Below are 18987 nucleotides of genomic sequence, written 5' to 3' on the forward strand. Positions count from 1 at the left end.
GTATCTGGATGATATTTTGATTTTTTTGGATGACTGGGACTCTCATGTCCAGCAGGTCAGGAGGGTTTTTCAGGTTTTGCGGTCTAATTCCTTGTGTGTGAAGGGTTCTAAGTGCGTTTTTGGGGTTCAAAAGATTTCCTTTTTGGGATATATTTTTTCCCCCTCTTCCATCGAGATGGATCCTGTCAAGGTTCAGGCTATTTGTGATTGGACGCAACCCTCTTCTCTTAAGAGTCTTCAGAAATTTTTGGGCTTTGCTAACTTTTATCGTCGATTTATTGCTGGTTTTTCTGATGTTGTTAAGCCATTGACTGATTTGACTAAGAAGGGTGCTGATGTTGCTGATTGGTCCCCTGCTGCTGTGGAGGCCTTTCGGGAGCTTAAGCGCCGCTTTTCTTCCGCCCCTGTGTTGCGTCAGCCTGATGTTGCTCTTCCTTTTCAGGTTGAGGTCGACGCTTCTGAAATCGGAGCTGGGGCGGTTTTGTCGCAGAGAAGTTCCGATTGCTCCGTGATGAGACCTTGTGCTTTTTTCTCGCGTAAATTTTCGCCCGCCGAGCGGAATTATGATGTTGGGAATCGGGAGCTTTTGGCCATGAAGTGGGCTTTTGAGGAGTGGCGTCATTGGCTTGAGGGGGCTAGACATCAGGTGGTGGTATTGACTGACCACAAAAATCTAATTTATCTTGAGTCCGCCAGACGCCTGAATCCTAGACAGGCGCGCTGGTCGTTGTTTTTCTCTCGGTTTAATTTTGTGGTGTCCTACCTCCCGGGTTCTAAGAATGTTAAGGCGGATGCCCTTTCTAGGAGTTTTGAGCCTGACTCCCCTGGTAATTCTGAACCTACAGGTATCCTTAAGGATGGAGTGATATTGTCTGCCGTTTCTCCAGACCTGCGGCGGGCCTTGCAGGAGTTTCAGGCGGATAGACCTGATCGTTGCCCACCTGGTAGACTGTTTGTTCCTGATGATTGGACCAGTAAAGTCATTTCTGAGGTTCATTCTTCTGCGTTGGCAGGTCATCCTGGAATCTTTGGTACCAGGGATTTGGTGGCAAGGTCCTTCTGGTGGCCTTCCCTGTCTCGAGATGTGCGAGGCTTCGTGCAGTCTTGTGACGTTTGCGCTCGGGCCAAGCCTTGTTGTTCTCGGGCTAGTGGATTGTTGTTGCCCTTGCCTATTCCGAAGAGGCCCTGGACGCACATCTCGATGGATTTTATTTCGGATCTTCCTGTTTCTCAGAAGATGTCTGTCATCTGGGTGGTGTGTGATCGTTTCTCTAAGATGGTCCATTTGGTTCCCCTGCCTAAGTTGCCTTCTTCTTCCGAGTTGGTTCCTCTGTTTTTTCAAAATGTGGTCCGTTTGCATGGTATTCCGGAGAATATCGTTTCTGACAGAGGTACCCAATTCGTGTCTAGATTTTGGCGAGCATTCTGTGCTAGGATGGGCATAGATTTGTCTTTCTCGTCTGCTTTCCATCCTCAGACTAATGGCCAGACCGAGCGGACGAATCAGACCTTGGAGACATATTTGAGGTGTTTTGTGTCTGCAGATCAGGATGATTGGGTTGCTTTTTGCCTTTAGCGGAGTTTGCCCTCAATAATCGGGCCAGCTCTGCCACCTTGGTGTCTCCCTTTTTCTGTAATTCGGGGTTTCATCCTCGATTTTCTTCTGGTCAGGTGGAATCTTCGGATTGTCCTGGAGTGGATGCTGTGGTGGAGAGGTTGCATCAGATTTGAGGGCAGGTAGTGGACAATTTGAAGTTGTCCCAGGAGAAGACTCAGCTTTTTGCCAACCGCCGGCGTCGGGTTGGTCCTCGGCTTTGTGTTGGGGACTTGGTGTGGTTGTCTTCTCGTTTTGTCCCTATGAGGGTTTCTTCTCCCAAGTTTAAGCCTCGGTTCATCGGCCCGTACAAGATATTGGAGATTCTTAACCCTGTGTCCTTCCGTTTGGACCTCCCTGCATCTTTTTCTATTCATAATGTTTTTCATCGGTCATTATTGCGCAGGTATGAGGTACCGGTTGTGCCTTCCGTTGAGCCTCCTGCTCCGGTGTTGGTTGAGGGCGAGTTGGAGTACGTTGTGGAAAAAATCTTGGACTCCCGTGTTTCCAGACGGAAACTCCAGTATCTGGTCAAATGGAAGGGATACGGTCAGGAGGATAATTCTTGGGTGACTGCCTCTGATGTTCATGCCTCCGATTTGGTCCGTGCCTTTCATAGGGCTCATCCTGATCGCCCTGGTGGTTCTGGTGAGGGTTCGGTGCCCCCTCCTTGAGGGGGGGGTACTGTTGTGAAATTGGATTTTGGGCTCCCCCTGTGGCCACTGGTGGAATTGAACTGGTGTGCATCATCCTCTCTGTTCACCTGTTTCCATCAGGATGTGGGAGTCGCTATTTAGCCTTGCTCCTCTGTCACTTCCATGCCGGTCAACATTGTAATCAGAAGCCTTTCTGTGCATGTTCCTGCTGCTAGACAACTCCCAGCTAAGTTGGACTTTAGTCCTTGTTTGTTTTTGCATTTTGTTCCAGTTCACAGCTGTAGTTTCGTTTCTGTGTCTGGAAAGCTCTTGTGATCTGAAATTGCCACTCTGATGTTATGAGTTAATACTAGAGTCTTAAAGTAATTTCAGGATGGTGTTTTGATAGGGTTTTCAGCTGACCATGAAAGTGCCCTTTCTGTCTTCCTGCTATCTAGTAAGCGGACCTCAATTTTGCTAAACCTATTTTCATACTACGTTTGTCATTTCATCTAAAATCACCGCCAATATTTGTGGGGGCCTCTGTCTGCCTTTCGGGGAAATTTCTCTAGAGGTGAGCCAGGACTATATTTTCCTCTGCCAGGATTAGTTAGTCCTCCGGCCGGCGCTGGGCGTCTAGGGATAAAACGCAGGCAACGCTACCCGGCTACTATTAGTTGTGCGGCAGGTTTAGTTCATGGTCAGTTTAAGTTTCCATCCTTCCAAGAGCTAGTTCTTATGTTTGCTGGGCTATGTTCTCTTGCCATTGAGAACCATAACACAGACCATTCTTATTTTTCAAAGCATTTGCCACGTGAGAACAGTTGAAATGCCTAGACACTTTCCTGACCATGGCCACCACAGTCTTACCCAAGTGGGTACTTTTCTTTAAGAAAGAAAAACATAGCGCAGTCACGATATTGTGGGCATTTTCATTTACTCTCATCTCATGGAACTCTGTATCTGTTAAAAAAAAAAGTCTAAGCCCTTCATGGATGTAATAAGATAAAATAAGTTGTACCTAAGGATATAATATAGAGATATCACATAGACATTACTTTCAGAACAATATTCACATTGCCCACAAGTACCATTTAGTAGACGCTCTGTTAGATTTTTCGGAGCCACATTGCATTTTACTTGGATACTGAAATTTTCTGTTGCTAACCTCTAACCTAGAAGTTTCTTACGCTATAAAAATATACTATACTATAAAATGCCTGAGAATATTATCATTTTTTATAGACAGAAAGTTGATTTTTATTCAAAGACGATCTGACAAAACCGTAAACGGCTGCCCTGCAGGATGCACATGGCATTAATAAATTACAACCTTAAATCGACATATTTCTCAACATTCGGGAGAAAGCACACCTGCTGTTAGCTATGTTACTCCGGAGGAGAAGGAGACAGCGATACATTTTTAGTGATTCCCAAGTCACTGTCAAAGGGGAGACTTGACAGATAAGCACCAGCCAGTAATTTGGTGGTAGGTTGCAGGTGTCACAGAATTTCTAGATAGCGGGAAGATAAAGCGAAGGAAGATTTCTTGAAAGTCTTTGTATTTGTGGATGGATCTTATAAAGGAATTATTTATCAAAACCAGACGTAACAACAAAAGAGAAAGAAGCAAATATTTACCCAATTCTACTTGTTACACTGAAACAACTGGCAAAAAGCAAAACATGTTTACCACATTCTAAGAGATAGATAGATAGATAGATAGATAGATAGATAGATAGATAGATAGATAATAGATAGATAATAGATAGATAGATAGATAGATAGAAGGAATGAGATAGATGATAGATAATAGATAGATAATAGGTAGATAGATAATAGATAGATAGATAGATAGATAAATAATAGATAGATGATAGATAATAGATAGATAGATAATAGATGATATATAGATAATAGATAGAATAAGATATATAGGTAGATACATATTTGATAGATATAATTACGTACATTATATGGTCAAAAAGTATTGGGACACACACATTAATCAGTGAATTCAGGTTTTTCATTCAGTCCCATTTTCCCCTGGTGTATAACATCTGGCCCTTCGCCCCCGTGTATAACATCCGGTCCCATCGCCTCCAGTGTATAACATCTGGCCCCTCACCAGGGTCGGCTCCAGGTTTTTGAAGGCCCCGGGCGAAAGAGTCTCAGTGGGCCCCCCTTTAACACATACCATGATTCATGATGCACAGATACAGCAGAGAAATAGAGGTAGAGTACAATGTCAGATTTCACTTCTTACATGAGTGATAGCTATTGTAAATTCTACAATACCATACAGCAGAGGGGCTTTATATAAGTCAACCCCTTATATGCCAATTTTTTTGACCTACCCCCTCTTCCTCAGTTACCAGTAGGCATTTTATTGTTAGCTAAACTTGCTGCAAAGAAAAAACTGCAGACAAATTTTTAATGAAAAACTTTTTAAAGTAAACATTAGAAAGTATTAACGTAGAACATTTGTAAAAGTGCAAAATGGGTAGAATATAGCACAGCCACGTAGTATATAGCACAGCCACGTAGTATATAACAACACCCACATAGTATGTAGCACAGCCAAGTAGTATATAACACCATCCACGTAGCATATAGCACAGCCACGTAGTATATAACAACACCCACATAGTATGTAGCACAGCCAAGTAGTATATAACACCATCCACGTAGCATATAGCACAGCCACGTAGTATATAGCACAGCCACGTAGTATATGACAACACCCACGTAGTATATAGCACAGCCACGTAGTATATAACACCAGACATGTAGTATATAGCACAGCCACGTAGTATATAGCACAGCCACGTAGTATATGACAACACCCACGTAGTATATAGCACAGCCACGTAGTATATAACACCAGACATGTAGTATATAGCACAGCCACATAGTATATAGCACAGCCACATAGTATATAACACAGCCCACATAGTATATAACACAGCCCACATAGTATATAACACAGCCACATAGTGTATAACACATCCACATAGCATATAGCACAGCCCACGTAGCATATAGCACAGCCATGTAGCATATAGCACAGCCACGTAGCATATAACACAACCCTTGTAGTATATAACACAGCCATGTAGCATATAGCACAGCCACGTAGCCTTGCAACAATAACCTGTAATGACGTAGTGGTCTCATAATCTGGGGTCATTTCGCAAGGCATTACTGGGAACAGGCACTGCCGGGAGCATCGCAAGCATCGGAAAGGCTGCGGGGGCTGCCGGAAGGGGAGAATATCACAATTTTTTTTATTGTTATTATTTTTAACATTACATCTTTTTACTATTGATGCTGCATAGGCAGCATCAATAGTAAAAAGTTGGTCACACTTATCAAAATGGGCCCCCCCATCTCGCTAGGGCCCATTTTGCTGACGCCGGCCCTGTCCCTCACCCCTGTTGTACAAAATCCAGCCCCATCACCTCCAGTGTATAACTTCTGGCCACTTGCCACCCAGTGTATAACATTTGGCCTCTTGCCCCCAGAGTAATCTCTGGCCTCATCGTTTTCAGTGTATAACATCTGGACCCTCGCCTCAGTGTACACCATCTGGCTCCTCGCCCCCTGGTGTATACCACTTGACCTCTCCATCCATAATTTTTGGACTCGCCCTCGTAATATTGCACATAGTAACCTTTGGCTGCACGACCTGTGTAATGGTCAGAATCACTGTGTAGCCCCAACTTGGAGATGGTTTTGTCCAGATAGGAGAACCCATTTAGCAGAAGAGCACATCGACAAGAAGTGTATATACTGTAGTAAGCCTGTATATTGTGTTTTATATTTCTCGTAGTTTTGATGTAGGATTTTACATTGGAGCTGTGAGCAAATATTTTATTTATTAAACAGCAATAATTTATGGAGTTCCTGTTTAATTGGAATATCTAACACAAATGTATTCCTGCCTAATTAAACTAAGATAGACGCTGGTATTTTACATCCCAGCTGGTGGTTATCCAATTCTTTAATGTTTTATGATTTATGAATATAACACTCTGAAAAGAAAAAGCCACATCCTCCGTGTACCGTATTACTGGCAGCTAGAATTATGTGTTATTACCTGCGTGTCCTACAACTTCACAATATCTATCACTTCTCAGGAGAGGGACGCAAAACTATGTTTCTGGAGTTGGAAATAAAGAGCGAGACAAGCGGCTGGAATAGTGATAATATACAGACAATGTTGTTTTTTTGTAGTTTTGCTAAAAAAGAAATTCTAAAGATAAATTCTGAACAAATATATATATACTAGATGGTAGCCCGATTCTAACGCATCGGGTATTCTAGAATATGTATGTAGTTTATTTATGAAGATTTTAGAATAATACATTGAATACACAGGATTCGGCCGGCCGCAACCAATTAGCAAAGCGTGGTTCAAATCCTGTGCCAATTCGCGGCCGGACTGCGCTGGTCGCTGATTGTTCGCGGCTGGCCACATAGTATATAGCACAGCCACATAGTATATAACAGCCCACGTAGTAAATAGCACAGCCACGTAGTATATAGCACAGCCATGTAGTATATAGCACAGCCACGTAGTATATAGCACAGCCCACGGAGTATATAGCACAGCCCATGGAGTGTTTAACTCCCCACATAGTATATAACACAGCCATGTAGTTTATAACAGCCCATGTAGCATATAACACAGCTCACGTAGTATATAACAGCCCACGCACGCAGTATATAACACAGCCCACGTAGTGTATGACACAGCCCACGTAGTGTATGACACAGCCCACGTAGTGTATAACACAGCCCACGTTGTATATAACAGCCCACATAGTGTATAACACAGCCCACGTAGTATATAGCTCAGCCCACGTAGTATATAACAGCCCATGTAGTGTATAACACAGCCACATAGTATATAGCACAGCCCACGTAGTATATAGCACAGCCACGTAGTATATTGCACAGCCACGTAATATATTGCACAGCCCACGTAGTATGTTGTACAGCCCACGTAGTATGTTGTACAGCCCACGTAGTATATTGCACAGCCCACGTAGTATATTGCACAGCCATGTAGTATATTGCACAGTCCACGTAGTATATTGCACAGCCCACGTAGTATATTGCACAGCCACGTAGTATATTGCACAGCCCACATAGTATATTGCACAGCCCACATAGTATATTGCACAGCCCACGTAGTATATTGCACAGCCACGTAGTATATTGCACAGCCACGTAGTATACTGTATTGCACAGCCCACGTAGTATATTGCACAGCCCACGTAGTATATTGCACAGTCCATGTATTATATTGCACAGCCCACGTAGTATATTGCACAGCCACATAGTATATTGCACAGCCACATAGTATATTGCACAGCCCTCGTAGTATATTGCACAGCCCACGTAGTATATTGCACAGCCACGTAGTATATTGCATAGCCCACATAGTATATTGCACAGCCCACGTAGTATATTGCACAGCCCACGTAGTATATTGCACAGCTTACATAGTATATTGCACAGCCCACGTAGTATATTGCACAGCCCACGTAGTATATTGCACAGCCACGTAGTATATTGCACAGTCCACGTAGTATATTGCACAACCCACGTAGTATATAACATAGCCACGTAGTATATAGCAGTGTGGGCACCATATCCCTGTTAAAAAAAAAGAATAAAAATAAAAAATAGTTATATACTCACCTTCCATTGGCCCCGGATCCAGGCGAAGCATTTAAGGAGCAGCCATTTTGCCGCCGGACTGTGCCCGTCGCTGATTGGTCGTGGCTGTTTTGCCGTGACCAATCAGCGACTTGGGATTTCCGTGACAGACAGAAAGACAGAAGTGACCCTTAGACAATTATATAGTATATAAATAGTATATACTGTATATATATATATATATATATATATATATATCGTATATACAAGTGCTTCTCACTAAATTAGAATATCCTCAAAAAGTTTATTTATTTCAGTTCTTCAATACAAAAAGTGAACCTCATATATTCTATAGGGTCATTGCACACAGAGTGATCTACAGTATTTCAAGTGTTTATTTCTGTTAATGTTGATGATTATGGCTTACAGCCAATGAAAACTCAAAAGTCATTATCTCAGTAAATTAGAATACTTTATAACACCAGTTTGAAAAAATGATTTTAAAATACGAAATGTTGGCCTACTGAAATGTATATTCAGTAAATGCACTCAATACTTGGTCGGGGCGCCTTTTGCATCAATTACTGCATCAATGCGGCGTGGCATGGAGGCGATCAGCCTGTGGCACTGCTGAGGTGTTATGGAAGCCCAGGTTGCTTTGATAGCAGCCTTCAGCTCGTCTGCATTGTTGGGTCTGGTGTCTCTCATTTTCCTCTATGGGGTATGAGGTTAAGGTCAGGCGAGTTTGCTGCCAATGAAGCCCAGTGATGCTGTTGTTTATAAACCAGGTATTGGTACTTTTGTCAGTGTGGACAGGTGCCAAGTCCTGCTGGAGAATGAACTTTCCACCTCCAATACGCTGACTTTGGTCTTGATAAAACACTGTGGACCTACACCAGCAGATGACATGGCTCCCCTGATTTTGGGTCAGTTATAAATATAGACATATGAGCCTGATGCTAATATACATGTGGATTTCCTGAAACAACAGGAAATTAGAGTCTAGAACTAGCCCCAGTGGCCGATGTGAAAATTGCAAGAGTTCTCATTTTTATTTTTATATTTAGGGTGACACAGTGGCTCAGTGATGGGGTCCTGGGTTCAAATCCCACCAAAGACAACATCTGCAAGGAGTTTGTATGTTCACCCTGTGTTTGCGTGGGTTTCTTCCGGGTTCTCCGGTTTCCTCCCACACTCCAAAGACATACTGATAGGGAATCTAGATTGTGAGCTCCGATGGGGACAGCGATGATAATGTGTGCAAACTGTAAAACGCTGCGGAATATGTTGGCACTATATAAAAATGAATATTATTATTAATATTATTATTAATACAGAGTGCGATTTGAAAAAAAATTGAAAAAACATAAAAAAAAAAAAAAAATTAACACAAACGCCTGATTTAAGCAATAGGTCACTTTCTGATGATGGCTTCCCTTTAAAGTGACAGTACCACCAAGATCCATTTGTCTCATTATGTGATTGTGTGAAAAATAATTCTTTTCATTTGTATTAAAAAACTGTCTTTGACACTCTAACATGAGAACATAGCACCTTTTCCAGACTTACAGTATGGGCTCAAACCGTCCCAACATATGCGTTTGATTTCATATCTAGACACTAAATGGCCTTTACTTGAATTCTCAGGGTAAAAGATGTGGCATATTCCATTGGGTTACCTCACATGTTTAATGGTAGTTTGGTGTTAAATCGTGCTTTAAAGGGGTTTTCCGGTATTAGAACAACACGGCTGCTTACTTTGATGCACAACACATGATATTGCAACTAAATGTATTTCCATAGGGGTTAGTTGCAATACCAAATGCAATCCGTGGTTAGGAGTGGCGCTGTTTCTGAAAGAAAGCGGTCACGTTTTACTAACCCTAGACAACCCTTTAATTGTGGGCATGAGACTTTTTACAGTTGTTGTAGATGTGAATATACTAATGGATTCATAATATGTCAGACGGTACTGAATGGGGATACGAGTGCGTAAGGCAATGTTCACACTTGTATCAGTTCTTTTATTTGTTTCATTTGAAGGTATTTTTTTAAAAAGCAACCAATCAGATTGCTTCAATTATTTTCAAAAGTTTCTCTTTAAACAACTTTGATACATTTTCCCCGTTGTGTTCCGTGCAGTCGGTATTTTTATCCGTTGTCTAATTGTTCTTTCTATGTCTCCTTCCTTCCAGTTTGCTCCCAGTATTCCAGAGGAGTGTTTGCCATCTTTGGACTGTATGACAAGAGATCAGTCCACACCTTGACCTCGTTCTGCAGTGCTTTGCACATCTCCCTCATCACACCCAGCTTCCCAACCGAGGGAGAAAGCCAGTTTGTTCTACAACTGCGGCCATCGTTACGAGGAGCGCTGTTAAGTTTGCTGGATCACTATGGTTGGAATCACTATGTATTTCTTTACGACACAGACCGGGGTAAGTGAAGTTCTGTATTTTACAATATTAGCTGAGCCTCATGTTTCATTCGGAATCATTTTTCTAATAGACATGATCAGTTTTTGCTCTTATTACTTGGACATCTCTTTCTTAAAGAGGACCTGAGACTAGGTCAGAGGTGACCATTTTTTTCTCTTGCTATTTGGACAACCCTTTGTTATATAGGACCTGAGACTAGGTCAGACGTGTCCAGTGTTTGATCTTATTACTTGGACAACCCTTTGTTAAGGAGGACCTGAGACTAGGTCAGACGTGAACAGTTTTTGCTCTTATTACTTGGGCAACCCTCTCTTAAAGAGGACCTGAGACTAGGTCAGACGTGACAAGATTTTGCTCTTACTACTTGCTTAACCCTTTGTTAAAGAAGACCTGAGACTAGGTCAGATGTAACCTGTTTTTGCTCTTGCTAAATGGACAACCCTTTGTTACAGAGGACCTGAGAGTAGGTCAGACGTGACCAGTGTTTGCTCTTATTACTTGGACAACTCTATCTTAAAGAGGACCTGAGACTAGGTCAGACGTGACCAGTTTTTGCTCTTACTACTTGCTTAACCCTTTGTTAAGACCTGAGACTAGGTTAAATGTGACCTGTTTTTGCTCTTGATTATTGGACATCCCTTTGTTAAAGAGGACCTGAGACTAGGTCAGACGTGACCAGTGTTTGCGCTTACTACTTGTACAACCCTTTGTTAAAGAGGACCTGAGACTAGGTCAGACGTGATCAGTGTTTGCGCTTACTACTTGCACAACCCTTTGTTAAAGAGGACTGTGAGACTAGGTCAGACGTGATCAGTGTTTGCGCTTACTACTTGGACAACTCTATCTTAAAGAGGACCTGAGACTAGGTAAAACGTGAACAGTTTTTGCTCTTATTACTTGGACAACCCTTTCTTAAAAAGGACCTGAGACTAAATCAGATATGAACAGTTTTTGCTCTTATTTTATTTTCACTGCTTCTCAGAATATTCCATTTTTTAAACTCTGCCATATGGTTCCATAGATATGGGGCTTTTTATATAGTTCTATTTTTTACTTTTGTGTGTGGCTCACAGGATCCTCTGGGGTGTGACTTTAGACTGATTTGCATTATTACCCAATGGTAAACCCCCCCTTTGCTAAAGACCATTATAATAATAGACATATTAGCCTGAAATATGTCTGACCTGAAACTAGGTCAGACATAACCAGTTTTTGCTCTTATTACTTGGACATCCCTTTCTTGAAGAGGACCTGAGACTAGGTCAGATGTGACAAATTTTTGCTCTTACTACTTGATTAACCCTTTGTTAAAGAGGACCTGAGACTAGGTCAGATGATACCTGTTTTTGCTCTTGCTAATTGGACAACCCTTTGTTAAAGAGAACCTGAGACTAGGTCAGATGTGACCAGTGTTTGCTCTTATTACTTGGACATCCCTTTCTTAAAGAGAACCTGAGACTAGGTCAGATGTGACCAGTGTTTGCGCTTACTACTTGGACATCCCTTTGTTAAAGAGGACCTGAGACTAGGTCAGACGTGACCAGTGTTTGCGCTTACTACTTGGACAACTCTATCTTAAAGAGGACCTGAGACTAGGTAAAACGTGAACAGTTTTTGCTCTTATTACTTGGACAACCCTTTCTTAAAAAGGACCTGAGACTAAATCAGATATGAAGAGTTTTTGCTCTTATTTTATTTCCACTGCTTCTCCGAATATTCCATTTTTTTAACTCTGCCATATGGTTCTATAGATATGGGGCTTTTTATATAGTTCTATTTTTTACTTTTGTGCGTGGCTCACAGGATCCTCTGGGGCGTGACTTTAGACTGATTTGCATTATTACCCAATGGTAAACCCCCCTTTGCTAAAGACCATTATAAATATAGACATATTAGCCTGAAATATGTCTGACCTGAAACTAGGTCAGACATAACCAGTTTTTGCTCTTATTACTTGGACATCCCTTTCTTGAAGAGGACCTGAGACTAGGTCAGATGTGACAAATTTTTGCTCTTACTACTTGATTAACCCTTTGTTAAAGAGGACCTGAGACTAGGTCAGATGATACCTGTTTTTGCTCTTGCTAATTGGACAACCCTTTGTTAAAGAGAACCTGAGACTAGGTCAGATGTGACCAGTGTTTGCTCTTATTACTTGGACATCCCTTTCTTAAAGAGGACCTGAGACTAGGTCAGATGTGACCAGTGTTTGCTCTTATTACTTGGACATCCCTTTCTTAAAGAGGACCTGAGACTAGGTCAGACGTGACCAGTGTTTGCGCTTACTACTTGGACAACTCTATCTGTATAACCCAGCCCCCAACACTGATTGGCAGCTTTCTGACAATGCGCAGTGTTCACAGAAAGCTGCCAATCGGTGCTGTGGGCGGGGTTATACACAGCTCAGAAAGCTGATAGATTTGAAGGAGAGAAAACAATGATTTTATCCAAACTGCAGCAACAGCCCAGTAAGTGCCACACTGCTGGAATCAGGGTTTCTGCATTAGATGTCGCACCAAAAACCTAGTGACAGATTTTCTTTCACTATTCTTTTTATTCCCATTATAATTTGCATAAAATAAATATTTTGTATTACTTTTTACCCCCTTGTTTGCCCGTCTTGGTGTTTCTGCTAGTCTGTGTTTGCTGTTGTTTGGATAGAATCAGTCACTGGTGGATGCAGAGAGGAGAAGTCCCCGTGCAAGAACAATACATGGGCCTTTTACAGTCCAATAATTGATCATAATGCATAATTCTACCTGTTTTGGAGGTGGAAATGGGCCCCATTACCTCTTGGGTCACTGTGCAGCTGCACACGTTGCACCAATGATATGTCAGCCCCTGGAATCAGTATCCTTCTCCCTCTGGCAGCTGATAATACACTGCTCAAAAAAATAAAGGGAACACGAAAATACCACATCCTAGATATCTCTCAATGAAATATTCCAGTTGCAAATTTTTATTCATTGCATAGTGGAATGTGTTCAGAACAATAAAACATAACAATTATCAATGTAAATCAAAATGAATATCCCATGGAGGTCTGGATTTGGAATGATACTCAAAATCAAAATGGAAAATCAAATTACAGGCTGATCCAACTTCAGTGGAAATGCCTCATGACAAGGAAAAGATGCTCAGTAGTGTGTGTGGCCTCCACATGCCTGTATGACCTCCCTACAACGCCTGGGCATGCTCCTGATGAGAAGGTGGATGGTCTCCTGGGGGATCTCCTCCCAGACCTGGACTAAAGCATCCTCCAACTCCTGGACAGTCTGTGGTGCAACGTGACATTGTTAGATGGTGCGAGACATGATGTCCCAGATGTGTTCAATCGGAATCAGGTCTGGGAAACGGGCGGGCCAGTCCATAGCTTCAGAGCCTTCATCTTGCAGGAACTGCTGACACACTCAAGCCACATGAGGTCTGGCATTGTCCTGCATTAGGAGGAACCCAGGGCCAACCGCACCAACATATGGTCTCACAAGGGGTCTGAGGATCTCAGTACCTAATGGCAGTCAGGCTACCTCTGGCGAGCACATGGAGGGCTGTGCGGCCCTCGAAGAAATGCCATCCCACACCATTACTGACCCACTGCCAAACCGGTCATGCTGAAGGATGTTGCAGGCAGCAGATCACTCTCCACGGCGTCTCCAGACTCTGTCACGTCTGTCACATGTGCTCAGTGTGAACCTGCTTTCATCTGTGAAGAGCACAGGGCGCCAGTGGTGAATTTGCCAATCCTGGTGTTCTGTGGCAAATGCCAAGCATCCTGCACGGTATTGGGCTGTGAGCACAACCCCCATCTGTGGACGTAAGGCACTCAGACCATCCTCATGGAGTCGGTTTCTAACCATTTGTGCAGAAACATGCACATTTGTGGCCTGCTGGAGGTCATTTTGCAGGGCTTTGGCAGTGCTCCTCCTGTTCCTCCTTGCACAAAGGCTGAGCTAGCGGTCCTGCTGTTGGGTTGTTGCCCTCCTATGGCCCTCTCCACATCTCCTGGTGTACTGGCCTATCTCCTGGTAGCGCCTTCAGCCTCTGGACACTACACTGACAGACACAGCAAACCTTATTGCCACAGCTCGCATTGATGTGCCATCCTGGATGAGCTGCACTACCTGAGCCACTTGCATGGGTTGTAGAGTCCGTCTCATGCTACCACGAGTGTGAAAGCACAACCAGCATTCAAAAGTGACCAAAACATCAGCCAGAAAGCATTGGTACTGAGATGTGGTCTGTGGTCCCCACCTGCAGATCCACTCCTTTATTGAGGGGGTCTGGGTAATTGCCAATAATTTCCATCTGTTGTCTATTCCATTTGCACAACAGCATGTGAAATTGAATGTCAGTGTTGCTTCCTAAGTGGACAGTTTCATTTCACAGAAGTTTGATTTACTTGGAGTTATATTCTGTTGTTTAAGTGTTCTCTTTATTTTTTTGAGCAGTGTATTTGTCTGCCCCTGGAATCAGTATCCTACTCCCTCTGGCAGCTGTTAGTAAAGTCCTTTATTACTTCCCTGAACAAGGAGTCTTGTCAGCTTTACTACAGTGCTACTGCACAGGTTCTGCTTTTCCCCACACAATCGGGCAGGAAGTCATGCCTATGGGGTCTTCTGCAGTGATCAGAGGATCACTATGGAGAGACCCGGCAGTGGGGAGAGTCACCGAGCATAAATGACCACCATTGCTCAGCTCAATGAAGGAACATGAACATTGTTATACACTGTGTATGTTAGGTGGCACCAGGTTTGAGCAGATAAGTGAGATTCTGGGGGTATCGCTTCTAATGACTTGTGTGCAGACCATTCTCAAGAGGGAAAAAGAAGGAGAACTAATTTGCATAAATAACTAAGTGTTTGTGTCTGCCCTGCCATGTTCCTAATGAGTAGGATTCTTTAAAACCTGTTTTTCCCTGGTAATATATCTGGAGGTTATGAAGCTGCCGGGGGCATTGACGTTCCCCGTAAGACATTGCAATGAAGCTCGATGCTTCTCCGATCAATTATAGGGAAGCAGTTTAGGCCGCGTTTTGTAATTCCCTGAAATAACATTGAATTATAGGAATATTGGCTCCTTATAAACGGCTGCAAGGATTACCGCTGTAATATGGAGCAGGAGCATTAGATTGAAGGTTGTGTATTACATCGGCAGGTTCGTCGCCACCCATGGGACCAATTCTCCTCTAATAACCCCACAAATTGCTCCTATTCTAATGTTATCCCTTTGATTTTCCGAAGTTCCGTGTTCATGTGTATGAATTTAGGACGACTCTGGAGAAGAACGATTACTACGTCTATAATATACTTATGCGTTGGAGGTTTATTCCAAGTAATATCTTTACCATTTGCAAAACTCTAAATTAATAGTCTAAGGAACACAATGGGACACGATTTTGTCAAATTTCTCCAATGTGCCTGTCTCCTCTCAAATGTATCGTGTGTTTTAGACACTTTTTGTGTCTAATAGGGTTAAAGGGATTTTCCGGTATTGTATATTGATTGTATGTAGTTAGGAAAGGTCATTAATATCAGATTGGTGGGCATGAATAGGTGTGGATCTGCAGTACCCCACTGTGGCCACTATGCAGTTAATGGCGCTGTGCTGTTCCGCTCTACAACTGAGCACAATCGCCACCTAGAACAGCTGATCGGCGTCAGTGCCGGGTGTCACATCCTCACCCATCAGACATTTATGACTGAGCCTAAAGATAGTTTGTCAATATAAAGTACCAGACAGTCCCTTTAAAGAAGCCCTCCTCCCATCAAAGTCATTTTTATTATATATGGCTGTGTACTTACAATTGCTCATTTTGCCTTTCTACCCAGTTAATTATTCTCTTTTCTCTGTTCTATATATAATGAGAGATGCTTGTCCCTGCATTTCTCATTCTCCTCTTCACCTTCTGACCCAGCTGCTCCCGCCTCCCCCCTGCCATTGACTTTTGCAGTGACTAATGACTTGTGCAGGGAAAATTGACCTCCTGTTTCTACATAGAGCTTAGAAGGATTCAACAAGTGAGTTTATAATTATGTGATGTCATAGACCTAATGGAAAAGAGAAGAATTAGCTGGTAGAAAGGCAAAATGAAAAATTGTAAGTTCACAGTGCTGCATAATAGGATGACTGCACTATATTAAAAGGATAAAAAAAAAGATAGGAGGAGGAGGAGTGCTTTTTTAATGGTTTATGCTTATAAATTTGTAATCTGATGGGATCCTACCACTGGGACCCTAATGATCATCAGAATGAAGCAGTTACAGGGCTGATCTACCAATAGATACCCTTCGCTGTTTTTGCCTGCACACTGTCCCATTTACTATGCATAAAAATCCAGTGCCAGGTCCCGTCAGTTTAAGGGTCAATGGAGTTTTCCAAGAAAAAGGGCAAACCTACCAGATTACTGGATAAGTTGATTAATCTCCCTGGTCTTGCCAAAGCCCCCTTAAAAAACAGATTTGGGATGCTTAGGTGTTGTCTTTGGCATTTACCGAACTGAGCCTAAGGGCTCGTGCAGATGAGCGTGTAAATCGGATGAGTGCTAGCCATGGTTTTGATGGATAGCTCTCGGACTAATGTTATTCTGTGAGGCAGTGCACATGTCCAATTTTTTCCTCGGACTGAGTGATCCAAGGAAAAAAACCACAGCATGCATGATTTACCTCCAAGAATAAGATGGCATTCGCCCATTCAAGTTTATGGCATTGTGAAAAAAATCGGACCGCTCTTGATCTTCACGGACTGACTGCATGGAGAAGGTGGAGAAACTTGTATTTTTTTCTCTCCACCTCTGAGAAATTCGGACTCTACTCTGATCAGAGTCTAATTAGCATAATTGGACTGTTTTTCTCGGATGCCGGAAAAAAAAATCATGTGGCCCTTGCAGGTTGTGGAGTCCACGTCCATTTTGGTGGAGTAAGTGTCCATTTTGGTGGAGTCGGAGTTGGGGATCCTTATAAAATTGTTTGACTTCGACTCCTAAAATATATAATACATTGGGTACAGTAGTACAAGGCAGGATGTGCTGAATATTTTTTTCATAATACTTTGGGAAAGTTCTGAAATGTCCTATAAACGTCGGAGTCGGAGTCAGTCGGAATCAGTGGTTTGACGTACTGACTCCAAAGCCCTGGGCCCTAGTTTAACAGGGGATGTGGTTGAGGCTTAATGGGGGCATAGCCCCACACGGATCACACGGAAAACATTTTTAGCGGTTACTTTCTCCCAGAGGACTAGCTGAAAATGTTGCCAAGTATGTCACAACCGATGACATATTCTAGCGATATACCATCACTTAAATTTATGGGAATGTTCTTTTTTAAAAAAGGGTAAAAAAATATACCAAATTTTGAAATGCGAACTCTCAATATAACTCCACCTAAGCCAAGATGGCATAAGAAAAGGAATTGTGCCTAGCCAATTACACCAAACTTATAATGCAAATTTGGCTGAATTTTCACCATTTTAGCTGACCCTTTAAGGGCATATTAATAAATGGTGTTATCAGTGCATTTCCATAATACAGCAGCTTGTCACCCTGAAAAAATAACAAATTCATCTCCGCTACATCCGTGTATTGAATCTCACGCTTTTGTAAGATCAATGATCGCCAGCGGTAACTTTTTATAGACTGTGTATTTGCAGTATGATATCTGATGGTTATGTTGTCTGTGTTTAATAAGCATCATTCATGGGAAATGCTCTGGTTAATTAAACGCTGAGCGCCAAATCCATTCTATTAATCTAATATGCACAGATTGGAAGTGGATATATGCACTAATAAAGCAGAGTTTTATTAAAAATGTAATAAACTCGTAATATAGTAATAACGACTGTGCAAAGTGTTACGCTCTACATTCGGCAAATGCTCACAGACTTTTTCTGGTTAAGTACAACCTTTTTGGATTAATATTATGGCCCCCATAGGAGTCTATAGGCCCTACTGAACTTCCTTATGTCTCCGTTTTCATACATGGCTACTAGTAATGGGGCTGTGTGCTCGGCATTGCTTGATCGAGCTTTAGGGTGCTCAGGTTTGCTCGATCGTGCATCAGGTACTCAGCATTGCTCTTTCGCACATCGGGGTGCTCGGCGTTGCTTGATCATGCATCGGGGTGCTTGGCATTGCTCGTTCGCACATCGGGGTGCTTGGCATTGCTCGATCGCGCATCGGGTGCTCAGCATTGCTCGTTCGCCCATCGGGGTGCTCGGCATTGCTCGATCACACATCGGGGTGCTCGGCATTGCTCTTTTGCACATCGGGGTGCTCAGCATTGCTCGATCACGCATCTGGGTGCTCGGCATTGCTCGATCATGCATTGGGGTGCTCGGCATTGCTCGATCGCGCATCAGGGTGCTCGGCATTGCTCGATCACACATCGGGGTGGTCTGCATTGCTCGATCGCGCATCAGGTGCTCGGCATTGCTCGATCACACATCAGGGTGGTCTGCATTGCTCGTTCGCACATCTGCGTGCTTGGCATTGCTCAATCACACATCGGGGTGGTCTGCATTGCTCGATCGCGCATCAGGTGCTCGGCATTGCTCCATCACACATCGGTGTGGTCTGCATTGCTCGATCGCGCATCAGGTGCTCGGCATTGCTCGATCACACATCAGGGTGCTCAGCATTGCACGATCGCACATCGGGGTGCTC

At 42.9% G+C, this 18987-nt stretch overlaps 1 protein-coding gene across 8 annotated transcripts in view; it reads left to right on the plus strand.

The window, feature by feature from the left end:
* Positions 1-18987, plus strand: part of GRIA4 (glutamate ionotropic receptor AMPA type subunit 4) — a 446709-nt gene that overhangs the window by 108801 nt on the left and 318921 nt on the right. For all 8 annotated transcript variants that reach the window (XR_013224091.1, XM_077298517.1, XM_077298518.1 and 5 more), the window contains exon 3: positions 10092-10331. Coding sequence is in view for 7 of the 8 variants with exons in the window: in XM_077298517.1 (XP_077154632.1) it covers positions 10092-10331 (240 nt within the window). In the remaining variant the exon portion in view is untranslated. The remainder of the gene's footprint in view (positions 1-10091; positions 10332-18987) is intronic.

The sequence above is a fragment of the Ranitomeya variabilis genome, chromosome 3 (genome assembly GCF_051348905.1).
Source record: "Ranitomeya variabilis isolate aRanVar5 chromosome 3, aRanVar5.hap1, whole genome shotgun sequence".
NCBI classification, from domain to species: domain Eukaryota; kingdom Metazoa; phylum Chordata; class Amphibia; order Anura; family Dendrobatidae; genus Ranitomeya; species Ranitomeya variabilis.